This window comes from Cuculus canorus, chromosome 15 (assembly GCF_017976375.1).
Source record: "Cuculus canorus isolate bCucCan1 chromosome 15, bCucCan1.pri, whole genome shotgun sequence".
Taxonomy (NCBI): domain Eukaryota; kingdom Metazoa; phylum Chordata; class Aves; order Cuculiformes; family Cuculidae; genus Cuculus; species Cuculus canorus.
The window spans coordinates 11544268-11571410 of record NC_071415.1 but is presented as its reverse complement, the minus strand read 5'-3'; the positions used below and the strand labels follow the sequence as shown (position 1 = coordinate 11571410).

Sequence of the window (27143 nt, the reverse complement as noted above, 5' to 3'; positions counted from 1 at the left end):
CTTGATACCTGCTCACCTAAGCATCTCTTAATGTAATAAGTTTTTTTGAGGGTGGCAAAAACAGCCTGTATGGGATTTAAGGGAAGGAGCACAGATTGTAGGACAGGATTTTGGGAGAGACACTGGGAAAGCAGACTGTATAAATATGTCAAGTGTAACTGCAGAAATTGCATCAAAGCGGTGCATAAGCAATGGTCACGGAACCATTAGCATCTTCGCGGTCACATTTAGTGCTTTGCAGCTGGACCGCAGGCCCATGTTGGAAGATAAATCTGCAAATTTATCACCGGTGTGTGAATATGTTTCTGATACGGGAGAGAGTTTGAGAGCTGAGAGCTGGAGGCTGCCAAGTTTAGAAATTGGCTCATTAAGGTCAGAGTGCCTTCTAAAAGGAAGAGTGGAAAATGTGCATTTGGAACTCCCTAATGGGAAGAAAGTACATTTGAACCTCACTAACTGAAGAGACGCCCGTAGAAGGAGCCCAAAGTTAGAAGTGAATGTCTGGATGTGGGTTATGTGTCTGGATGCTGTCTTGTTCCTGCGCTACTTTGGCCACCTTCTCCCTTTGCCTCACCTCATGATCACATTAAATTGCCACAGAATGAAAGATTTGGATTTTATTTTGAGATGGACGCTTATTTGGGTGTCCACAGACAGGCGCATAAAGAAGTAAGGAGGCTAGGCTAGAAGTTTTGAATTTAAAAGATAAAATTCTGGGAAGTGGAGCGCAAGGATATCATCAGACAAGACTTGGAGGATGATATGAGAAGTACGAGTGTACTCAGAGTTAAAACAGGGACTTAGATGAACTGCAGAGGACTCATCAACTTGGTTCATCAAATGTGTCAAACTGTACCATCAGTGAATTTCAATTACATATTCAGCTTTTCAATTTGTCATTTAGATTAATGCATGAGATCATGTGCAATAAATCACAAGTTATTATGCATGTTTATTAATAGCTTTATATTTAGGCAGTGAGGATCAATAATGTTAACACGTGTATATTATTAGAATATAATAAATCAGATAGATTGTTTTATTGGTTTTGCTGGGTAAATGAGTATTCCAGGCTGTTTTGCAACCTCACCTCCTCCTCTGCACAGGATTTTGAAGACTAATATTGATTGACTTTATTTGGAATGAATACTGAAGCGTAATATCCATTGGTGCTCAAATGAGACCCCAGTTCTGTACACTCAAGCAAGTATTTTATTATAGTTAGTGGGAAGGAGTGCTGGGAAAGGGGATTTTGCATTCTAATTTGGTGCTTACTGATGTGTACCTGCTGGCGTGTCACGTCATCACTGTGAAACGACAGCAACGCTTACTATACTACAGGCAGTAGCAGGAGAAATAAGATTTATCAGGATAAAATTAGGTGATTTTTGTTTTATTTGTGAAAGTACTAATGTCCTATCAAGAATACAAACCATGCGTCTGGTTTTCAACCGTGGTTGGTGAAGAGGTGACCTTGAGAAAAGGTCATTTCGGATGACCTTGGACCTTGTTGTAGCTTACAACATTTCTTTTGAACGTACTTGATCTCCTTAAAATAGAAATACAAATAACTTGTTCTCACAAATTACTTATATTGCCTTTTCTGTATTTCTAAAACTCAGCAGTGAATTTGTCTGTGCTACAATAGAACTCTAGTTATAATCAAATAAAATGCTTCTAAAAACAGTACTCAGATGATAATTGCATTGAACAGACTATGACAGTTTTCAGTTACCATGATAATCACTGCAACCTTAATGCCTGTGGGACTTTGACTCGATGCTCTTCAATTTTATGCTGCGTAGAAGAGAGAGTTGCACGACAGCTTACTCTACCATTTCTGGAATCTTGTCTTTGTTTAATTAAATGTCTAATATCTTTTCTTTAGTCCTAATGATAAAGTGTGGATTTTTATGATTGTTACTATAACTTCAATTAAAGCATCAAATCTGTTTACTTTCAAGAAATAAAACAGTTGAGAACATACTTTTTTAATTATGCTGCTGTCTGATCCTGGCGCTCTGACATGCTATGGCACTTCATTTGAAATGCTTCATGCCTTCACGAGGTAGAATTTAGTTCAGATACTGAAGCAAACTGTCCTATAAAAGGCTATGTTGTAAATATAAACCTTTATAAACCTCTCGGGAGGGCCTTTCTGAAAGACGGATTTAAATGTTCCGTGATTCATACCTATAAAACGAAAAGTTGCCCCTGCTTTGAGTATTAATTTGCAGTGCAAGCCCCTAAATCATACCTTAAATTGACTTGACCCTTTAGAATTCATACTCAGAATAACAAAATATTGTTGGCCTCTTTATGATGCTTTTATTACCAAAAAAGCAACTCCAAATAGAGACACACTTCGACAAACTATTCTGTAACACACTATTAAATACAATGCATGTGGAGGCATTATATGATTAGTATCTTTAAATCAACACCTGTTTTTCACTTTCCGGTGGCTTTGTTTGTTTGATTTTGTTTCTTTTCCCCTTTTGACAGAACCACCGTATTTTACGGCCGAGCCGGAGAGTGTGATTTTGGCTGAAATGGAGAAAGATGTGGACATCCTCTGCCAGGCAATGGGTGAGTGCAGATGTGTTCCAGCTTGGATGGGAGATATATGTCTATCCTGTACCTAAGAAAGCATCTTGTATCAACTTTAAATGTTTTGCATTATCACGAGCTATCACAGCTGCGTGTACAAGGTAGAGGGATGGCCTTTGCCCTTGGAAAACTGTGCAGTGCAGTCCTTGTAGTTTAGTTTAGATACAAGTAGTGCCGGCGCATTCCAGTTTATCAGTAGGACAGGCAGGGCACCTTCCCGTTCTTTCGCTCTGGTAGTCTGCTTTTGCTTCGTAGTCGTTGCTGTGTAACAGACATTCCTATGTGGAGCCAGAAAAGTAGCTGAGGTGAAATTGTGGGTTTGGAACCCATCGTTTGCAATGCAGTGAATATTTAAAAAAAAAAATCGAATGTCCTTTTTTTTTTGTCTCAAAATTATAGATCTTTTATACTGAATAGAAATGTCAGTAACTCTTGACATTTAAGTGAAGTTAAGAATTCTGCAGGAGGACTATTACAGGCAGGTTTTAATTGACAGGTGTTTTAATAACATACAAGGCTTTAAATGTTTGGAATTCCACCCAAACCGCAACGGTTTTTAAGATTTAGTTCCAAAGAAATAGAAGGCCCTCCTATTCCAGCACTATTCCTCCTATTCCAGCATTGTAGTCTTGTGATTAGAGCCAATTTGTCTGCGTCACTGAATTGCTACGTGACTTTGGCATGTGACTGAACTTTTTGTTACCTCACTTTCCTGATGCTGAGTTTAACAAGCAACACACACAAAAATGCCATGAGATCCTTAGGTAAAAAGTACACAACCTTGATTAAAAAAACCACCCAAACCTAACCAACAGCTTCTTTGAATGGGTTCTTTCTTCAAGTCAGAGCCAATAAAGAGATTCTTTATTGCATGATTACACTATTTTCACTATGATTTAAGCATTTTTATGCTCTGTGTAGGAAAGAGTCAACAGTGCCTTTTTAGACGGGAGCTTTGCAAATATGTTTGTGTGATAAACAAATGTGTGCAAGGGTACTCTGGTTGATTTAGAATTTCAGAAGCCCTTGATTAGGTCTCTTATGAAAAGGATGTTATAGAAATGAAGCGATCAGGTTAGAAGAGATGAGGTCTTCTTATTAATTAATAGATTTTTAAAAGAAACACAGCAGGATCTGTTTCCAGTGGAGTTCTCCAGGAATCTCTGCTGGAACCTGTGCTGTTCAACAGACTCGGAAATGTCCTGGAAAAAGAGTATGAATAGTAAGATGATAATATTTGCTGATCATATAAAATTATTCAAGATAACCAACATTAAAACTGGCTGCCAGAGAGTTGCAGAAGGTTCTGAAGACTTGAACTGACTAGACAATAAAACGGCAGGCAAAATTATTGAAAGAAATTAAATTACTCATTACTATCCAGAAAAGATATTTCTTCTGAAAATACCAGTTCAGTGCCAAGCCGCGGCTCAAAATATTCGGTACTTGGAAGAAAAGAATAGAAAAAAAAAAATAAGTAATAAGAAAAATAAAAAAATAAGAAATAAGAAATAAGAAAAATAAGAGAATGCTGCTGTATGAATCGCTGGGGCAGCACCCACATCTCGAATACTTCACACAATTCTAACCGCTCTGATGAAGAGAGGGATGTAGAAAAGCTGGAAAAGATACTGAAAATTAGAAATGGTATAATGAGAGGTCTACCATGGGTTTTGAATAACGAAACATTAAATTGACTGGAACAGTTTGTGAAAGAGATGACTGAAGGGTAGGTGCCGTATGGGAGTGTGAGCAGAAGATGGTTCTGTATTGCTTAGTGCAAGAAGTAAAGGAGAGACACAGCTAAATTTTCAGGTAGGAGATGTTTAATAAATGCAAGAGAGTACTTTTTCATGAAACAAACTGTGAAGGTCCTGAGTCCAGGCAGTAGTGAAGTTCAGAAATAAAAATAATTTAGGAAACCAAACAAAAGTTCTGGGACAAAAATCCGGTAAGGAGTATTAAATAGAGCTGTGTGTTTGCAGCCTCTGGCGCAGGAAATAGCTAAAGCACAGGTTACTGGAGCTGAGAAGGTGGAAATAGCATTTTGTCCTTGGGCTGTTCTTGCATTTTGTGCCTAAGCGTCCAAGACAAGACAATTTCAAAGGCAAGAAAAGTGACTAGGTAGACATTTATCCTGGCCATGTGCCACCAACTGTTCCAGCATGTGGTATGACAAACATATTGGCTTTTTTTATTGGAGAAGATTTTCAAGTAGCTGAATTAAAAGTGTTATACCATTAGAGAAATTGGATCGAAAGAAGTGTTTTAATCCTACACAGCTATCTGACAAATCTCCAGACTGTCTCGCTGTCACTAAAAAAGTCCTATCTGCTGTCTCAAAAGTTTTTCATACATTACAAAAAAAAAAAGAAAAAAAAAACCAAAACCAAACCTGAAACTTGGAGTAATCAATCAGTGAGAGAAGTTGTTGACTTCTAACTCATTCTTTCACCTTGGCTCTTCCTTTGAGCAGTTTAGCTCCCAAGGGCATTAATAGGGCAATTATAAACATTCTCAGTAGTTGAGGTTTTGTTGGAGGTATGAGAACCTTTACTACAGAAAATAATTTATTTCTGCTGAACTATTCCAGTGCACATCTAATTTGCTGATGAACATCATACGGGAGCGTGGAAACCTATCTTCACATGGATTATTTTGCTGAGTATATATAACACAGACTTGAAAGTGGCAGGTACTAGTATAGAACATAGAGGGATCTCGATCCGTTATTGCACAAATCTGGCAATTGCTGGTATTCAGAAAGAGGGTAAGTGAAGTGCTGCCTCCCTGCTCCAGGCCAGGAGCTAGAATAAAGCCCTCGGGGAAGTGCAAAACTGCCCTGTACCTTTGCTCCGAATAGGAAGACAGATTGCATTTCCCGCAGCCCCGTTAAGTTCTGTGCATAAAGCCCATTTGCCAAGTCTTGGTGCACTTTGAATGTGTGAGAGACAGATTAATTTTGCAGTATAAGCAGAGATTAGCTGTAAATAAAATTGCAGCTTGCACAGGCGAGCTTTATACTTCCCTGTAATGGAGTTTCAGACTGCGCAGTAACCGTGCTCTGCTGTATATCTTTCAGCAGTCGCTGGTGCTGCCTGCATTTTCAGTGGGTTTCTTTTAAATGCTTTTTCTTATTTGCTTATAGGAAGTTTAGAGCTGCAGACAGCAGTGGTGGTGTCTGGGGACTGCACTTAATTGGGCTTTAGTTCTACCTGTTTAGACAAGTAGATGGAAGGATGCTTTTGGGATTCCCCAGCAGCCCACGGGGACCTGGAGAAGGCTATAAAAAAAAAATAACAAAAATGACAGTGAATATTTCAAGTCTTTTATCCAGGTTCTTAAGTAAGTTAAATTTGGCAAAGAGTCAAGCATCTGTTCCACAGATGGGGAACTGGAGCCTCAAATTGCATAAATTATTTGCCCAAGGTTACAGAGAAAGTGGCAAAGCCAGAACCAGAGTCTGTCTCCTGCCCTCCCTTTTCCTCCATAGCACTAGATTAATTTGTCTGTGAAAAATGGATAGTGCTGCATACGTGCAGGGAAATAAGCTTATTTTATTTATTATTACTAGTCTTTTTGGCCACTCTCATCTTTCAAACAGTAAGGTAGGACTGCTACTCCCTGGAAAGCTGTAGCCCAAAAGGTCTTCAAAGTGTTTTCTTCTGTTCATCATTTTTTCACCAGAATTGTTTAGAGAGGAAAAGAATTAAAATTTATTTGGGGCTGTGGGGAGAAGAAAGGCTGTGGGGTACGAAGAGGGAGAAGAAAACAAGCTGCATTTAACTGTTTTTATAGCCAAAGACGTAGCAAAACGATAAAAAAAAATAAATGTGTACTACTTGGAAGACAAATCTCTCTGGCAAGATCACTAAAGCCCAAATGAATGCTGCTGACAGGCATCAGAGTGCTTAGATAAGATCCTATTATTCCGACTCCAACTTTGAGTAGAGGAAGATATCCGTAACCGAAATGTAGAAAAATAGAGATGGTAATATTCAGTTTGTCAGCTGAGTTGGTGATAGGAAGGTGTATCTCACAGCGATTATAGGATTAGAAAGTTTGCTAATACTGTTAGTAGAATGGGATTTACGGAATAACACCAACGTTAAAGGTTTGAGCGTACTGAAAACAGGATTTCATTATTTCCTAGGTGCGTATCAAGTCGAATGTGTAGGAAAATGGAGTTGCTATTATTTAAACTTGAAATCATTTCCAGGCTTCTCAGTATCAGCAGAACTATTCCATTTTGCATCATCTGTTTCTTCATTACTCAGTGATAATTTGTGTTTGCCCAGGAGGATTTTTAAGAGATGAATAACACTCTTACCGAGAATTCTGAACATTGAAATTTACACTAATTCTGTATATGGGCTGTTGTATGAAATTTAAATTATGCCTATTGCAAGCTACTACACTACGTTTATTCTCTGACAGACGGTGCACTCTACATAGAGGATTTCTTCCTGAGATGATTACATTCTAGATTATGAGTACATTTTATTTTATCAGCAGAACAAAAGCATCCGAGGTGATTGGAGTAAATGATACATGTTTGTAAAAGTAGCAGCAGCAATTGAATGTTGTTTTTCAATCATTCCATACATTGTTTGTACATTCTTTCCAGAAGTTAATATAGCCTTTTTTTTTTTTTTTTAAAGAGAATAAGTACAGTGAGAGAAGATATGAATGAAAGTATAATACAATAGTATTTATCTTTGGGATTTTTAAAATGATAATATAGATCTTGCCGTAGCGCTTTTGCTCTGGAAACTGTACGTCATTGCCAGGGTTGCAGTGAAATTCGTTATCTGCAAATGCTCCGTTCATCAGTGACATCCCACCCGTAATGCTTCTGTGAGACCCTGCTTCTCCCTCTTGGGGCAAATTTCACTCACTCCTGAATTTAAATCTACAGTTCCTTACCTTATTACTAGGGAATGTGAAGTGCTGAGGTTTTAACTGATACGTGCTCAAAAATAGCTACCGTTTATGAAAATGCCATGTTTAGGACTGAGACGACTTAAATGAGCGTGATACCCTTGTGATCCTGTGATTATCCAATCACATAATAAAATATCTGCTTCGATTAGATCCCTGTATAAGGCCCTCAGCATTTGATCAGTGAGGAATTTCTGAAATAAAACATTGATGGCTATGAGGAGCCCAACAGGAACATCTGTGTATGACTGTTCCAGGGCCCTGACATCTCTCGAAGGAAAGAGAATCCTACGCTATTTTTATATACTAAATTTACAGCTACTTCATCTCACCCGACCGGGATGTGATTGCAGCAAAAATATGTGTGAAATAACTGTAGAACACGGACCTGAAAGAGCACAGGAATATGTGGGACTGTAAGTTAGGTCTAGGGTAGGATTTTTGTTTCTCCTGATGTCTGCATTTTTCAAATAACAGGTGAAACTTGAGAGTTAATAAAAAATAATAATAATTTAATAAATAGTAATAATAATCATTTATAGCTAGCTTATGGTTGGCAACATGTTGTTTGTACAGCAGCTCAAACTAAGCTGCCAGATTAGGACTTGACTACAGCCATGTGAGCGCTTCATTTTTTATTTGCAGCTTGCCACTTCCTTTTTATTTTGACATCTTAGCTATAGTAGCACAGAAGAATCTTATTTGGGATGGAAGAGTTTTATAGACTTGCTGTATTGCCACACTGCTGCTGTTTAAGTAGCTTGATACTGGCTTTCAACGTGAAATTGCTGTAAATCTTATTTTGTAGTAGCATGAAATATGATTGGGTAAAGAAAGTAATTTGATAACATGTTTTCTCAACATTTCCCCTTTCACTGTGTGCTGGTTTTATTCCCACATGTTCTGCAGTGTAATATTACCACTGATAATGTAAGATGCAGCCTCCATTTATCTAAAGCAGCTTGTAAAGATATAAATAATTGGTGTGGAAGGATGAGAAACCAGGGATATGACCATAACAGTGCTGAGTATTTTGACTACCTAAAACATGTTTTGTGAAAACCAATAGTGAAATTCTTCTTTCTTTTATAGGTGTTCCCATTCCCACCCTGATCTGGTATAAGGACTCCGTTCCTCTGAGCAAGTTGGAAAACCCCCGCTACAAAGTGCTGCTGAGTGGTGGGCTGCGGATCCACGCGCTGCGTCCTCAGGATGCTGGAATCTTCCAGTGTTTTGCTAGTAATAAAGCCGGGGAGATACAGAGCTACACCTATCTGGATGTGACTAGTGAGTAAGGAGCTGTGATAAGAAAGCGATGAGTTGTCTTGTTGTTTCTGTAGATTTCTGAACCACTCTTTTCTTATGTTGGACTAAGAACCTTGGTTTTCATTGAATGTAGTCGTCCCATCTGTATAGTACGCCAAAATGCTCTCTGTGACCTGAAAACAGTCTGCTGAAGCCTGGAGAAAGACTTTCCATTATCTCAGGGGCTTGAGGTGAACTCTCCTGTTTCATGGTACAGAAGGACAACTTAGTGAAAAGAAAAAAAAGAAAGATTAATTGTGAAATCTTTTTATCTTTCATTTATATTTAAATAATTTATTTCTATAGTGTAGTTAGAGAACTAATTAATAACTAAATAATCAGTTACTGTAATGTAATTCTGTTCTGAATTTGAGCTAGCATGGTTGTGCATGGTATCATTTTATCTGCTTTTTGTCTACGACAAAAATTTATCTGCCTTTTGTCTTCCTCCACATTTGGTGGAGGAAGGAAAGTTCAAATTAAATGTCTTTTTTTTGGCCAAAAAGTCTGATTAAATGGTTTTCTTAATGAAGTACACTCTTCTCTGTGGAAGAATTACGAATCCTAGTAGTCTCTTTTAAAAGCACTTATTAGCAGGCATTTCTGTAATGCTGTAACTCCTCTTCAGGAAGCTGTTTTTTAGCCTGAGAGCAGTTTACATTTGCTGACTGGAATTCCTACTGGCCTCGGAAAAGAAATCAGCCCCAGTTCAATATATATCTAGGAAACTGCTGGAAAAAATATAATACAATGCAATTGGGGGAAAATAAGAGAGAAAGAAACTTAGAAAATATCTTGGACGAGACTTACGTTCTGCGTTTTTTTCCTGACATTTAAGTTTTAAAGTTAATGCCTTTCTCAAGTTACTTTTCGTCTTAAAGAACTCTGTTATGAAGATGGAAGAAAATAGTTTTTGTTTATTTAGATTTCTCTACTTCCCCCCAAACACTCATTTTGAGCTTTATCTTCCTTTTTCTGTAAGCCATCTTACTTGTACATGTACAAGCGTTGATAGATTTTTATTTTCCATGTAGGTAATAAACCGAGTTAGGCAATTCCTAGGAGATGAATAATGAAAGGTTACAGTCACTCCTGAAAGGTTTTCATGTATTATTGTCGTGTCCTTCTCCATGATCGGCCCTATAAAAGGGGATGTAAAGTAGGCCATGACAATAGTTAAAGGATTTTTCTGGTAGCTGATGCATTCTGGTTTTCAAATTTTTGATTCTAGATATTAAACCAACATTTATACAGCCTCCAGAGGATGCCACTGTTACAGAGGGGATGACTGCAGTGCTCAACTGTGAAGTTTCAGGGGCTCCAAAACCTGCTATCACATGGAAGAAAGGTAGCCAACTATTAAGTTGTTGTGGAAAAGTTTTCTTATCCATTTCTGTGATTGAAATTCTGTAGATCTGTTTAATGTATATTTCTTTATTTCTCTGGTTCTGTGAGAAGGGGTTTTCTTGTGCGGCTGGTGTGTGAGCCAGCAGCCTGCATGGGGTGTAATAGTGTTTCGGAAGAACCAAAATTGCAGTGCTTAATCCGTGTAGTCTACGTGACACTAATCACACTGCTTTTCCCTTCTGTGTTTCAGGAGACCAGGTCTTAGCCAGCGGCTCAGTTCAGATCCCTCGGTTCATTCTTCTTGAATCTGGAGGGCTCCAGATAATGCCCGTTTTCCTTCAGGATGCTGGCAATTATACTTGCTGTGCAGTCAACTCTGAAGGAGCTCTGAATGCTTTTGTGATGCTGACAGTGTGGAGTAAGGATAATGCTTTGTTTAAAGTCTGACTTTAATCAAGTATTAATCAGGTTTTGTTATATGCTCAGGAAATTTTCATAAGTAATTATGCTTTTCTAGTTAATAGAGATACTTGTATGATTTAATAGGAATAATGTGTCTATTTTAGGAAAGCTATCTCAAATATCCTTTTTGTTTGTAAAATTATGCATATGAACTTTTATTTTGTGAAAGGAAATGTATTTAGGTAGAGCTTCAATCACAATTACAATTTACTCAGGTTCTGCCTTGGTGAATCTTGCATTGCAAATCAGACCTTTTAACTTGTAGAGCTGGCTATTGCAGTTGGTTTCTGCCTCCAGGAGTCTGCAGGCAGCATAGAACGGGCCACAGTGTTACCGCAGGTTGGCCACAGTTCCTCAGAGCTTTGTGTTTCTTTGTGGCCCTGGGTGCAGTTGGAAGCCAAACCAAAGTACAACAGGCTTCAGCTACTCTCTCACGCTACCGATTGGCATGGCGCAACGCAACCCATCAAATGATTTTGTCCTTCACCATTTGCCCTTGATGTCTATTTTGTCTTTTCCTCTGTTGGGGAAGAGAGTCTGGTCGGTCAGCTTCACCTGTGCTACTCCTAAGTGAGCTAAATTTAAGTGTAATGTCATTTTTGCTGCTAAAGGTAGGAAATAACAATCCCTGAGCCGAGACTAAAAATAGTTAAAAACAATAAAGGTGATGGTGATAAATACAGAAGTGTTGTGGCCCTCTCTCCTTTCCTGTACTTGAAGTACTGATTAGGCTGCTGACGTGTGGTGCATATTTGACGTTTGTTATTCCCCAAACTGTGCCGCTTATATCAGCTGCGTTTTTTATTTTGAACTTGGGAATACCTGCAAATGGTACTGATGGTCATATGGCCATCATAGTTATATCTTATTGACAGTATAGAGTTGTTATACATATCAAGGTGATGTAAGCTGAATGATATCCAGGTGTATGGATCGAGTAAAGGAGATCCTTCCTATTAATTCTCAAAGGCATGGTTCTTGTACATGTTAAAGATAGTTCCTGTTCGCTGTACTGTATCGGAGAAGGAAAAGAGAAGTGGCTATAACCCAATATTGATGTACTAGCAGCATCATTATAAAGCTAGAAAACATACATAGGAACATTGGGAATAATGCTAAAATTCCCACTCTATTAGAATTAGCTTGTAATTTTACTGCTGGTTCCTTCTTGTGCATGTATGAGAGATCTCTGTAGACGCTGATTATCTCGGTAGGGATTTGGGACTGATTAACATTATCCACATATCTTCTATACTCATCCTAGCTGTCTACCTGCTTCAGCTGATGCGATCTGCAGTTGCTCTGTTTGTTAGGCGTAAGAGAGATCTTTCATACTAGATCTGGTTGCTGTAGTTACAGCAGTTATTGTGTTCTGGGTCTCCAAGAGGTGCTTGAATAAAGATGTTTTGAAACATTTGAGTAAACAGTATATCTTTCTTATATGGAAAATTTAGACTACTGGAAGCTCCTCCTTTAACCTTTTTCCTGGATTTGGTAATTGTAGGGTGCCATTCCTTTTCTGGATATTTTTCTATTGTTCTATTTTTCTTTGCACAGATTTTCTTTGGGTTTGTTTTTGTTTTCCCTGCTCCATTGTGTCTTTTTTCCTGACTAAACGTGTGTTTGGATTCATTCATAACACATAACAAACATACTTGCTGCCTTTTGACTTTAGGGAGTTACAGTAGATGCTTCCCACAAGACAAGTGAGAGTTAGTAGAGCTTTAGCACTCTTCCTACTCAGATCACTGCCAGCTCAGATTCATGCCCTCTGCTGCTTTTGCTTCTCTGCATGCCACAGCTTACGACCTCGTCTTGACACAATGACATGAGAGGGAGGGGAGCCTTCAAAGCAAAGACTTGAAGAGGAATGGCCTGCTTGCTTTGAATGACAAATGTTCAGTTGCCTATTCTTTGAGTGAATACCCAAGTCAAAATGCTGTAATTTCTCCTGAACTGTGGTTTGTGTTCCTTTCAGATCGCACTTCCATTGTTCACCCTCCTGAGGACAGCACTGTGATCAAAGGAACCACAGCCACTCTGCGATGTGAAGCGACTCATGATCCTAGAATTTCAATCAGGTTCGTGGTGTCAGTTCTTGTTTGTGTGGTTTATCCGAGTTTAATTTTATAAGCTATCTGAATAGTATTAGGTGGAAAGTTTCAGGACCCCAGATTTTGACACTAGACCCCTGATTAGTGCATTATAAGGTCGTACACTGTATCATTAATCATATAAATCCCCTCTTCCATTTCAGCCTTATGTATTATTTACAATAAGCTATGTTCCACTTTATGACTTCAATACAGCCTTCCATGATTTTACTGTCAAGGTTAATACACTATCAATAAAACCAACTTGTCAGAAGCTGATACTTAATGAAAGTAAAAGCCGAAGAGAAGGAATAGGATTTCAGAAGTGTTTACATTGGGGTGCATGAAAGCAACACAAGAGATGCTCATGTTCTTAGAAGCTACTCAATAGCTAGGTGCTACATTCTGCTTTAACTGTGTAAAGGAAAACAGACTTTGTCTGAACTATTAAAATTTGCAGTAGAGCATTTAGAGGAAGCTCACCGTTTTAAAATAAATTTACCATGAAAATTCATGTAGTCAGAAAGCAAGACAAATGAGAGAAAATGCAAGGAGCAGCTTTGGAGAGTGCTAGAAGGGGGAACTGCAAAAAGAACTTTGGAAAGAAAAATACAAATTTCGTGCTTAACTGTAAGACCATGGGCTATGCTATGCACATCTGACAAGTTGGTATGTGTGTGTTTTAACACAAGAGCTCTTGTAAGCCTTGTCACAGCAGTTTAAGATATTACTGATTATGGTAGTCCAAAAGCCGTTACGGTCTTAGAAGAGCTAGACCAACACCTCAGCTATTAACTTCAATATAATGTTCTAGATTAAAATGCTGCTAAAGGTGGACTTTCAAACTTGGACGCGAGTACTTCGTGTTTTCCATGTAAAATATATAGCATTGATATAAAATATGTAGTAATTTGGATGCAATTACATTGCACATTCTGATCACTGATCTAAAACTAAAATTTGTAAAAGGCACTGTTCCTGAAAGTAACTGTAGGCGCCTGTCCTTTTTAACATGTGATTTCAGAAGCTGATATCTTACAGCACAGTTCAAATAAATCTGTTTTGAAGTTCTTGTAATTATTAACTGAAGCACTGTAATTCTCAGGTATGTGTGGAAGAAGGACAACGTTGTAATAAATCCGTCCAGCAGTTCCAGGATCACAGTAGAGAAAGATGGGACCCTCCTCATCAGCCAGACATGGTCAGGTGACATTGGAGACTATACCTGTGAGGTCATTTCTTTTGGAGGAAATGACTCCAGAGTAGCTCGACTAGAAGTGATGTAAGTGTTCCTTCTTAAATGTACGCTGTGTTTGATTTCAGTTACCTTTGGGCATTTTTCTAGTGTATCCTAGGAGATCTGAGGAGTCTGTAAGTTTGAATTTTGGTGCAGGTTTGTTTAGGGGAAACGAAGCCCAGCTCATTCCTAATTAAATTGCCTTGAAAAGTCCTCCCTTTTGCATGCTGCCATGCTGCTTGGACTTCTAAGTAGCTGGAGCCTCGGAGGTTACTTTCAAGTAGCTGCGTCTCTCTGAATCACCGTGTGTACACGTCCATCTGGTTGGATGATTGAACTCAAGGGATAACAATTAAGAGGCTGTAGTCCACCTGAAGCCAGTAACAAGTGTGCTGCCACAGGGGAATCTAATTGCACACGTCCTGCTCAACATTTTTATCAGTGATCAAAAGGAGATGTTGGAGGACTGTACGCTCATCAGTTTGCAAGTGGCACAAAATGGGTGAGGGACAGTTGAGATACACTCAGGGGAAGGGCCAACACTCAGAGGAACTTAGACTGAGAAATAGGCCAACAGGAACCTTATGAAATTCAGTATGGACAAATGCAACGTCTGCATCTGGGGAGGAATACCCTTTTTCAGTAACACAGGCTGTGCACTGACTGGCAGTAGGAGTTCTGCTGCAAAGAACCCGGGAGTCTTGGTAGACAGCAGCTGAACATGAGCCAGCTGTGTGCCTTGGCAACAAAAAAGGCTAACAGCATCCTTGGCCATGTTAACATAAGCACAGTAGATTGATGGGCATGATTACTCTCTTTTATTTGATGCTTATCAGTCTACATCTGGAATCCAGTTTTCAAGACCAGACTGGATAAACTGGTCCAATCTCATGGCTGACCCTGCTTTGAGCAGTTTAGACCAGAGATCTCCCCAGGTCCCTTCCAGCCTGAGTCTTTCTCTCATCTCATGCTGTAGGGCTTTTCTGTAAAGCCGCTTTGCTGTGATGCCAAGGTTATAGGAAAAAGGTTTCGTCCGATCAATATTTTTTCTCTTAAATATATATCGGAGTAGCTGGTCCCCGGACAGGCATTATTTATTCTTCCATTGTCTTTATATGTAGTTTTTCTGGGGAGAACTGTTTTTACGTATGCCTTTTATTCCTAAAGATCTTTAAGAATAAAAACAAGTAAATGGTTAAAGTGCAGAAAGAAAAGGATTATAAAAATATCATTACAGCGTTCCATATTTTCTATTTCTGTCATTCCACTGGGGTGAAGTGCACTCCATTTTCTTTTTATCACTAAAAACAATAACTGTGGTTTTGGTACATGTGTGGAGTAGATCAAATGAATAAGAAGGTAACGTTTTATGTAGGGTTTTTTCTTTTTTTCTTTGAGTAGTGCCGCATGCTTTAATTTAACTAAAATGGCATCTGTTTCTGCTGGTCATGCCTGATGTCTCTGAGAAGATGGCAACTTCTGCTGTTGGCAGTGTAATGAGTTAACCTCCGAGATTTGCTATGCATAGGGCTGTTTGATACAGCATTGTTCTGACAGTGCCAAGGCTAGATGAGAGGCCCATTTTCAGAGAACGGTCATACATTCTTTCTCTAATTAAGCACTCCTCAGCTCTCCTCCCAAAGTGCATTTTACTGCTGGTTTGAATCCAAGAGCAGGAGACAATTCAAAATATATTGCTGCTATATAACCATACTTGCTTTTCTCTGAGGCAGTTTTTGAATGGAGAGCAGAAAATTATGGAGTAAAGACTGAAAAGAATGTTAAGGCTTGGAATAAGAAGCAAAGCTATAAATATGTGCTAAACACTTCAGCAGTCTGACCATTTCTTAGTCCTAAATAGAAAAGATGCCGTGTGCAACCCAGTACGGGATAGCTGACGTATTTACTTGCAGTTTCCTGTTGACCGGTGAGGAACGGGTTTATACTCTAGAAAACCCAGGCTAGAAGTTAGCTGGGAGAGGCGCATCTTGTCTGTGTTGCTGAGGCTGCATTTCTTGCACCCCAACTTGTTCCAATTGTGTTGTCTGGCTCTCCGTGCACTGGGACTGGCTTTTAATCCCGTAGCTCCTCTTCCTCCAGAGTTCTGTTGCTCATCACCTATCACCTGTTTTACCTAAAGGAATTAAAGAAACATATCAGACCCACTCTTTTAGAGGACTTCAGTAACTGATAAGTCATTCAATCATACCTTGAATTGTGACATTTTATTTCGAAGTAGTGCTGCAGGTAGTGCAATAATGCCCCAAACCATTGCATTCCTTTGCGGCTCTCATCATTATCGTTTGGCTCAGCAGCTCTAAGCTGTGAGAAATAGAGATACGTGATACAACAGAAGTGAAATGAAGAAGAAAATTTGTGGAAAGGAAATGTCTGAAGTAAAGCTTAAATTAAATTCTAGCTCGTACACGAGTGACAGATCTATAGCATTCCCTGTTCTCCCAGATAATTCTCCTGTGCAGAACATTAACAAACAGGGCATGTACATTCCCATCGATGAGCACTTACACTTCAGTGCCTTGAGTAGCACTAATGTCAGACAAATGTTCAGAGGAGGCCTCTCAACGAATTACAGACTGGAGCAGTCTACCAACAGATAATATCGTAGCCTACCTAGCTTTATCTGACAACTCCAATTGTCTCACCACCTTTTTTCCCCCCAGGAGCCAACATGTCTCTCCTTCACCTCTAGGAATGAAGAGAAATTTCCAAAGGCACAAATAAGTTTGTTACTGCTTTCTATTCAAACTGATTCAATTCAAAACCATTGACCTTCAGGGTGACCTTCAGTTATTTAATCTCTGAGTGGTCTGGTTTTCTAATCTGTGAAAAGAAGGAAAGAAAACTTCGTCCTTTGTCTTCCCTTGTTGGAAGACGGGCTGGGGGAAAAAAGGACTTCTCGCTAGAAGAGCATATGCTGGTAGCACAGCGTGGTGTACTTTGGAGGTGCAGGCAGGATGAATCGCTTTTCTTAGCATGTCTATGAGGAAATAAAATATTTGAAAAGGAAAGCCAGAAAACTAATGAAGAACTTGCTAAAGTGCAGCCAAAGGTTACCTTGCTCATCAATTTTGCACTGATGGTACTTGGGCACAGAAACTAATTGCTAGTCAAGATACTTTATTCATTCATTTGTCTTCCCTCTAAATGTGTTTATTCTTCACGTACATCACTTGATTTGATTTCCATGAGGTAAAACATTTGCGAGTGATGTTTCTGTTCTGCAAGACATAGAGTTTAATTTTTTGCTCGCTTTTTTTTCTCCTAGCAGACCTTCTTGACTGCAAATAAAAACATTTGTGGGTCTTTTGATGATGAGCTTGTGCTTCTCTTGCATTCCTCCAAGTCATAGGATTTGATCCTGAAAATAATTGCATTTTATGAAACTTCCCAGCTTTGTTTTGCATACTTTTATAGTCCTGTAAAGACCATACTGAAATACATACAGCAGAAAAACGCTTGTTCCTAAAGCTGCATAAGCTGAGTTATCACAGTGTATCACTCACCTGATGGAAAACTGTGCTGATTCTAGCTCAAAGTATCCTGAGGGTTCTCAGTACATATAAAATATGCAGAATTCCCAATATCTATGCCTGATGATACCTGCTGCTCAGTATCAGCCTGTCTGCAGCCCATGCTAAGGAATCTCTTTATTGTGTGAATGTGACTGAAAAGTACGGTAATGTTGCATTGTTGGAAAATCAAAGCCCTATGCGAGCTTCTGTTATGTCACAACATATAGTAAAATCTTTCAGGCTCTTTCTCTATGCAAAAATGTAGGGAGGACAATGTAATACAAAAATAGACCATTTATTCCTGGCAGCAAGTTCATCTTCTTTCAGTTCTCTTCCACCAGAAAAAAAGAACTGTTATTGTTCTGTCTTCTTCAGAAGCAGGAGAAGAGAGCTAACCACTTAAAATAAAAGCCAGTGGGTTGCCAAGAGTGTTCAGTGTTGCCTTTGTCAATTATTTATACGTGAATTTTGATACTGTTTTTACTAGAGTATTTGTAATTGCTGCTTCTTCCAATTTCTTCCCAATATATCCCATTGAAAAAGTAACTCAATTACTAAAAATAAAAAAGTAAGACAGAGTGACAAATCAAAATGTTGTCTCATTACAAGTGTATCTTCATCTGGATCCCGTATCCCTCGGTTTCGATAGCCCATCTCTTTGCCTTTCTGCAGGGAGTGAAAACAGGAAGGATGTCAACCTTGAAAATATATTATTCTTTCCTCACTAGAAAGAAAGCTTATATTTACTTCTCTAAGCTCTCTATTGAGATGTCATCCAAGAAGTAAGGTTCACTGCTGAGTCTAAATGCACTTGATACTCGAAAGAGAAATAGCACCCAGAAATCCACTCAGAAATACGCTTGTGTCTGTTCATCATTGAAGGTATAGGAGAAAAATAGATGCTTTTAGCAAAGAGTAAGCATAAAATTCAAAAGCCTTTCCCAAATTGTCAGTAGATTTGAGCTTGTGCTGAACACTAAAATGAAATGAAAAGTAAATCTGCGCATTCTGGGACTTGGCAAACCTTTAATTTCAAGAATCCACCTCGTTATAGGCCTATGAGAAACATGAAGCCTCGAAACTCATGGATGCCTTGCAAGAATCCTTCCTGTGTTTAGCAATTGGAAAGGATTCTTTTGCAAGAGAAACTGGAAAGTCCTGAGCAACAGCTGACACGTTTCTTAATTTAAAACACTATAAACTTTTATGAGCAAAGCCATAAGGGCTGAGTGCTTTGTTAGGCTTCCTACCTCAACTTCTTACTACATTGTCAGGTCTAGCAGATGAACCAGCTGCTCCCAAGTGAAACTTGTATGGTGGACCTGATTTAGGAAATAATTTATGAAATAGGAATGGGGCTTTTTATACACTGACAAGAAAACATGTTTCATCTCCCTTGCCTTTTCAGTATTCCTCTCTTCGGTCATGGTCTCCGATTACCTGCAATTGGACCATTTTTCCTGAAATCCCTCCAAACCGTGTCTGGTTTATTTCCCTCAGCAAATAGTCTGCTTTTCATTAATTTTATAAAACACTTTATGTGTTTGCTGAGTGAACTTTTCAGCTGCCCTCTGGCAGTGGTGATCTGACTGAAAACATTAGGGTTTCTGTTTTGAATGTGTGTCATCTGCAACAAGCTAATATTTCTCTCCTAGATTGTCACAATCGCTTCATGTTCCTCTTTGCAAATCTGCTTTTTTAATTGCTTTGTCGGAGTCCCCTGAGGTCACCTTGGTGGCTGGGCCATTAACCCTGGGCTTATCAATTACAGATTTAAAAGTGTCCGTATATGTATTTTTCTATCATACAAAGTAAGTTATGGAAAACGTGCTACCATACAACTCTCCAGCATTAGAGAAGTGAGGTCTTAAGATAACCTATATTGAAAAACCTTCACGTGTTTCCTCTTTGGGGCTCCAGTGAACAAACGAAAGATAATAATGCTGGAATTAAACTTCCAGTGTGTGATCAAGGACTGTTCTGTGCACTGTGTGTTATTGTCCTAAATCTCATCCACTTTCTTGGTGTATCAGAAGTTGAGCAGTTCTAGTCTGAGATCCTCCTTATCCTGAAGAAGGTTTAAAATAACCATTCCCTGCAATGATTTCTTGAATGTTGGCAGCAAGGAAAGTAATCCTCTTAAATGAAAAAAGGAGGAAGCGATCTGTTTTGGGAATGTGAATATTCATGATGGTGGTACGGGTCTCATTTATCATCTCTTCCACACACTATGTGCTAGCAAATGAGAAGGAGACAAAATGTAAGTGCTTGCTAAAGTAGGAGTTACTATTTATTAATCTCTGCTTTTGTGTTCTACAGAGAGACAGGTTCACTTCTGTACTGAAATATCTTTGTAGTTTTAAATATTTATTTCTGTCCAGGTGTGTTTCTTAGGCACTTGTTACGCCTGCCTTGAGGGATTTAAATCCGTAAGCACCATCTGTTGCTGTTCATTGTGGACACATATGGCTAAAAAATATGATATTAGTGGAGATAGGTGTGCTGTATGGCTGCTGCATCTCATGCTACTCAATCTCTGAACAGAAAGTGCCCATTCCCTTCACGCAGCTGACTGATAACCATTTCATGTCAATTTTATAGAATTAAAATCCTAAGGAAAAAAAAAATCCCAAGTTTAAGCTCAGTTTGTGCTTAAAAAAACATGGAAAAGGGAATGTCCCCTCTCCCCCAGAAGTCTTCGAAGAGTTGCACCCTAAGGAAAAGAGACTGAGCTGTAGAGTCTTTCTTAGTCATGTAGCCTCTGTCCTCAAAGGAGCTGTTAATTCAACCCTTCTAAACATATGAAAAGGTGAAACAAGATTAACTAGAAAATGCACACCCTGGAAATAGTCTTAATGTATTCTGGGAGTGTTTATTTAGTTCCCAGCAAAGGAGTTACGTGGGGATAAGTTTGCTGTGAGCTCCCCCTCAGCCAACACTCCTGCATTGCTCCCTGCGTGAGCATTGTCTCCTGGTTGAAGCTGAAGCCACAGCCCATCTCTGAGCTCTCCCTCACGGGGCCTGGAGATAAATAAAGTGGGGACTGGAACTTTAGAGAGCTGTGTCACAACAAGATGTTTCACTCTTTTTCCTTCAGTAATTTCCTTTGCCAGCTTAATCACAAAACTCCTTTTCCGACCAGCTTGCTTAGGACATAATGATAAATTGTAGTGGAGGTTTAATGTTTATTATAATTTAATGTTTCATTCAAAATTAAGTAGCACACTCTTGTAGTCCCTGGGTACATGGCCATATCTCAAAGCCCCACTCCACACTTTTCAAATTGCAGGGTTATTCTGTTCTTCTGCCATTTCGTCGTGCAAACTGGCTGCCCTCCTACTTTGTTTCCAGATCCTTCGCTTCCCTAAAGCTGTTCATCCAGAATTAGGCAATGCTCTGATCAAAATCTGCTTCCGTTGGGCCCATACACACTCCTTCCTGCCCCTGACATTTCTTCTAGCCCAAAAGTCTTAGCTGGTTTTGCATCAGAAGTCTGGAGCCTGGTTGCTGCGTGCCAGGACCTAAGAGAGAATGTAGACAGCCTAAACTTCTCATAACTGAGGCATCCTGAGTGAGTGATTTAATGAAGTTAAGATCTGAATCACACCCTGAGGTGTCATTCCATGTTTACTACAGAAAGAGCCTGGGGTGATACTGCTGCTAATTGGGTTAAGCATTTAAAGTCAAATGAGATGAGATGAGACTTTTGAGTCTCTGGGTTTAGCCTTAGGAAGCATCAACTCTTTCAGCCTAGAGTGAGTGTCTTCCACTTATGTTGTCTCATCATCTGTCCTTTTTTCTCACCACTCTTTGGCTTTTCCAGCAATCTTTCTTTTTTGTCACTAACTCCACAGTGTGTAACCATCATAACCACGTAAACAAAAGCATACGCAGTTTTAACAGAAAAATAATAAACTATTGTCTGGCTCTCCATATGTTCCTCAATCTTCCTGTAGAAACCCAAACCCAGGCCATATTTATTGTTCTGGCTTAAAGCCAGAGTCTGTATTTGCTTTTGTGAGTGGCTAAGGAGTTGCGGTTTTTAAATAACTGTAAGCCTTCAGTAGCGTGATAGATTACAACCAGAAATTACTACGTGTTTAAATTAAGCATGCGAAGTACCTTGTGGCTTTCTGCTCTGGTCAGAGCAGATTAGCGGTGGTGCTTATTGCAGGAGGGTTACCCTCCACTTTCCTGAGGAGGAGCAGTGGATTGAATGGGTGAAAACCGATCATCACTTTTCCTTCACTGTCTGAGGTCTTTGTCCTCCTTAGGAACCACGGTAATAAGGAGTAGAAAACGGGGTCAAATATAACAGCCAAAGGGTTCTTCTCACTTCATGCAGATCAGCATTTAGGGGATGTAGCAGAATTTAGTTTTCTCACTGCACCGTGCAGCCTTTGACTTTCAGCCAATGTGTACAAATGAAATGTTTTTCCACAAATTGCCTTTATGTGGAGAAATTACATGTTTTAATTGAGCTGTTGTTTTATTTTTTGGGTTTTTAATGTTTCATTTTGTATTTCCGTGGGGTTTCTGCAGGCATTTTCACATTTTCTAGTTGGGTGCCTCCAAAAAAATCCTTTTTATAGAAAAGAAAGATTCAACCCATGACAGGATAAGCCTGAATCCCTGAGTAAATCAAGCTGTTCTGTAGCCTAAGAATACATATGGTAATTTTGATTAGTAGCTCTATATGGATAGTGTCAATGTCTTCTGCTTCCTTGAGTATGAAAAATTCCATGTTAAATCATATCTCCCGTGTGTTCTACTGTTTATATGTATTACTGCTGTCACATTGCTGGGACATCACTGTAAGGGTAAAAAAGTGAGAGAGAAAATTTATTGGCCAACTTGTCTCAATCAAAACCAGTGTGAAAATTGTTTTTCTTCCACATTTAGCAACATTTCCATTAGCTCTTCTAAGCATTAACCTTGGGACTTTCAGCATATTTTTTTTTCCAAATAGGATAAAATTTTGAAGAATTCAGAGATGTCTTTCATTTATTTAATTGTACAATAGCTGCTAGTAGTTGTACATTTATCAGCATACGAGTCTGATGTCATGTGCCTGTAACTGCCTCTAAGACTGTAACTGAATGAAATGTAGATTGATTTTTCTGTGCTGTTTTTTCTCTCTTTCTCTTTTCCTTAACAGTGAGCTGCCTCATTCCCCTCAGAATCTCCTGGCCACTCTAAATTCCTCATACAGCCGCAGCGTGATGCTCTCCTGGGTGCGCCCCTTTGATGGAAACAGCCCTGTTCTCTACTACATGGTTGAGCTTTCTGAGAACAGTGAGTATAGTCAAATATGGTTCAGTCTCATGTTCTTCTTAATTATTCAGCCTTCTTTCAGAGTCACCTTTTACTAGACCTGCCAATGAAATATTGCTGTTTGCTAAACGAGAGACACTGTGCATGAAGGGAGAGGCCCTGGATTTTACGCCCAACTATTTGCCCACTGAAAGAGTTAAACAAGAAAAAGAGGCCTTAGATGGTAGAACTGCTATACAGGAAAGCTTTGGTTCCACCTCCACTATTGCCAGCCAGACTTGAGGCACGAATGTGCTTCTACTTGATATCTGTAAGATAGCAATAGTCGTATTTTTTTTCTTCCCATTGTTGTCTTTTTGCTCTGGGTTCGTAGATATCCTTATGTATTTGGAGCCCCAATTTTACCTGAAAACTGCAGGCAGTATAATAGAAAAAAGAACAATGGTCTGTCAGAGGAACAAACTTGGATGTCAGTAGGAGCTACTATCTCATCTGTGTATTTGTTCATCTGTTTTCTTTCCCCAGGTTATCATTTTCCACCCCTCTTTTAGGTAGTTGTTTGAGGGTGCTTGGAAGATGTCCAAACACTTAGCTTCGTGGGTTACAAACTTGGTCTCTGTGAATTTCCACTTCTCACAGTTTTATCATGCTGTATGTCTGGTCCTTTGTGGCTCTCGGTTTGCAAGGTTATTCGGGGACATTGCTAATGCCTTTTTAGGAGTTGATGGAAAGATGAGGTTATATGGAAATCGGTCACCTTGGCAATACTTTCTAATCTCTATCACCCTTGGAGCTGGAAATTCAAGCCTAACAATTGGTTCTTGATGAAAAAATTAAGAGCATCACTTTTTCTGACATGTGGAAATTAGCCACTGCATAACTGAATGTGAAACAGTCCTGATTTCTGATTATCTGGAGAGTGGTATTTTGTTTTGCCACACAGAGAGCTTGAGATGAAACTTAAGCTTCAGATCACATACAAGCCTTTTGCTTTGCAGGCTGAAGTGTATAACTTCTCAGATGTGAAGGTCCCAGCACTGATGATCTTGACATCTCTTAAGCAAAGTGCAGTTTTGTAATCCTTGCAGAAATCCTGAGCCATGCCCAGGACTACTGTCCTTAAAACAGTTCTTTTCAAGCAAAGACTCCTGATCTTTTTGTAACAAATTACTCAGAAAATCCAGTGATCTGTACTCACACCCCCTCTCTGTCTTTTTATCACCACCTTCTTTTTTCATTATCACTCTTCTCTCCTTCCTCTCCTATTCACTACAGGCAAGTCACTGCCCTTTTGCTTTTCCTTACCTGTTCTCTCACCCAAGGATGTTACCCTATGTTTTGTGTTTCCCGGTGGCTTTGACAACACAACCTAATAGAGTCCCAGTCTGGGAACATGATGCAAAGGTACCAGAGCTACATTTACATAGTGACAGCACAGAGCTGGCAGAACACTGGCACTTGATTCCTCTGCTGGGCTGCATTGATTCGGAAGAGTCACTAAAAGAGGAGGCAGTTCATTCCATGCCAGGAGAAATTTGTAAGTTCATGTGCCTTTCTAGCAAGGATGCTTTCTGGTTGTTCTAGTGTAGGAATGGGGTAAATGTGTCATCATTCTAAACGTATTCCTTCACTGAGATTTGCAGAAGACTCAGCAAAAATCAACAGTAGTTCTCCAGAGGTCATGCAGACTCTGAACTCCACGGGGTCCTGTGAACCCTCGCACATTCCGTGATAGATCCAATAATTTTGGCTGATGGCATTGCGATCTGTCACTGAGTCTCATTATCACAAATTGTAGGTGTATGTACTTCTGCAAGCTTGCAGCTGCAAAAACCAAACACAGACTGGGTTTGTTGTGATTCGAGCATCTTAACTCCCAGAAACATTCTCTATCTTGCTGTCCTTTCAGTTTTCATCTATATCTTTATTTATTTTGCTTTTATGTGCAATATCTAAATGGTTACTCATAGAAGTAGGACAAAGAGGAATCCAAGCCCTTGAATGTTTCACTGTTGCTGTGTTCTCTCAATTCATATATTATTGCTCAGCTTTACGGCTGCCAACAGAATAGCAAACAGTGTCAACAGTGATTCTATGATTTCAGTGACTTTGGTTCAGAAAGCTGATTTCACTGTCTGCGTATTGTCACTGTCTTGTTTTGGTTTTTATTTTCTTGAAGTGTTTGGGTTTTAGAGTTATTTTGGTCTCAGTGGCACGTGGTTAATATTTAGTTTCTACAGACTTCCTGCTCCTTTGGAAAACACCACCGTTCCTTTGTTCCACCCCTCCCTGCCCCATCCCAACTGGTGTCTGTGAATGAAGCTGACATTTGATCTTGTGTAGGTATAGTTTTGTCTGATACAACTATGCGGAATCTCTTTGCTTTTCAAAGAAAATTTCCTTCTTTCCTTTCAGGTTGTCTGTTGGTCCCATTTGTGCCACAGAAAAAGCAGCTGTCAAGGAGTTGGCGAGTGCCCTCCATGAACTCATCTGCTTGTGTCTGTCACTCTTTTGCTGTTGGCAGCGGTGCAATGTGCTTAAGGTCCCAATCCCCATTTCCATTCATACATTTAAAGGATAGGGAAGGACATCAGAATTATGATTTATTTTCCAGTGAGCAAAGCTGCACAAGAGATGATGTTCTTAGTTCTGTGGAGCTTTAATACCCGTGTTTTGCTTTGCAATTATAGGTGCCAAAATGTAGCCTAGTTTCGTTCAATTTTTTTAGGCTTTTTGCTTTGAGTAGTTTTCTAATAGCTTTAGGATCCACTGTATATTTTGAACCATGTACCATAAATAAATATAAAATAACAGCATCTGTTTCAGAGAAATAGCTGAAGAGAGTTCAAAATAATGAGTGTAAATTTCAGGGGACTAATTACTCTCTGCATTAGAAAGAGGCGTGTCACTCCACCTGGCATGGATTACAACTCCTTTTCATTAATATCATTTCAGTAAAGAGATATAAAAACCTTATTATAATTAGAGGGAAAAACAGTGGCAGATCGTGCACATAAATTGCTGGAAATAACGAACGACTCTAAGTCACCAAGTCACCTAATTTTCAAAATGAATGTATTTGGCACAGTGCAATAATTCTCAAATTACAAGTATTCACAGTAGACCATGTCTGTGGGTGACTTGAGACATATGGCCTTAAACATTTGAGGGCAAATTTATAATCTAATTTGAAAAACATAGTTCCAGGGAAACACAGTCATTAAGTATTCCTGCCCACACAGAGCCCAGAATGTGAACATTCGTTTGAAATAGGATTTTCAAATAAATAGTACCATACATTGCTGTCATTTGCAGTAATATAATTTTTGGATGTTTCAGGACTTGTTTAGCCCCTGTTGCAATATACCTAGGAATTCCAATGAAGTATCCGCATGGAGCTAGAAGAGGATGGGCTTATTTTACTTTACTTATTAAATTTCAGGGATTAATAGAAAATGATTCTGAATAGACTTTTAGCTGAATAAATGAATTAATACTTAAAGAATTCTGCTGAGTATAATTAAGATAAAAGCCTGGTTTTGTTTTGTTATAGTCTGGGATATCTGTGTTGCGTGATGCAATGCTATAACAGAGATTCATCATATTGTGCCAATGAGGAGATGGTAAGTGCTCCTCTGAATAGCATGTGTACGTGCTTAAATGAAAGCCTATGAATTATCATTCTGAATTTGGTAGTAATATTCAAATGATAAAAATTGAACACATCAAATCTTTGCAGAAATCAGAATAGAACTGTGTTGTACATTATGAATGTGACTCAGATCTGTACATGATAGTATTAAAAGATACTTTTTCTCAGGCCATTGGTAGACCCTATTGAAGTTCTACCAAACAATGGATGAGCCATTTCATTTTTAGTTGAACTTTTTGCAATATCATATTGTTATGAAGATTTGAAAGATTAATTCAGTAAACTCCAGCACTGCAGCAAATTCCAATACTGTCATCTATGCAAAACCCCCTGGAGAAGGAAGGAGATGGAAGTGTACTCCAAACATGGAAAAAACAGATTTCTCAGTAGATCTAATCTGTAGTATTGAATTAGGAATTATTTTTGAGTAATTTGCAATTAATGCAAGAATGTAAGGTAAGTAGGGAAATACAGAAGAAATGTTTCTTGGTGAGTCACTGGTGTCATTAAACTTGAGCCAAGTGCATCCAAAAATTCTTGACAGAACAAAAGTAATTTCTAAACTCCCCAAAATCACATTGTAAACTGGAGAGTAGCCTGTGAGAGTCTTTGTTTCCAATAATTTCACTTGGAGAGGCAATCAGATTTAATTCAAAATACCCAATATCCTTAAGACGATAGACAGCTAA

General features: G+C 39.0%; 1 protein-coding gene across 2 annotated transcripts in view; it reads left to right on the top strand.

Annotated features, from left to right (window-relative positions):
- Positions 1 to 27143, top strand: part of SDK1 (sidekick cell adhesion molecule 1) — a 405082-nt gene that overhangs the window by 252413 nt on the left and 125526 nt on the right. For both annotated transcript variants that reach the window (XM_054080680.1, XM_054080679.1), the window contains exons 8-14: positions 2506 to 2589; positions 8644 to 8838; positions 10088 to 10204; positions 10454 to 10621; positions 12644 to 12746; positions 13864 to 14040; positions 22687 to 22823. In XM_054080680.1, coding sequence (XP_053936655.1) covers positions 2506 to 2589; positions 8644 to 8838; positions 10088 to 10204; positions 10454 to 10621; positions 12644 to 12746; positions 13864 to 14040; positions 22687 to 22823 — 981 coding nt within the window. The remainder of the gene's footprint in view (positions 1 to 2505; positions 2590 to 8643; positions 8839 to 10087; positions 10205 to 10453; positions 10622 to 12643; positions 12747 to 13863; positions 14041 to 22686; positions 22824 to 27143) is intronic.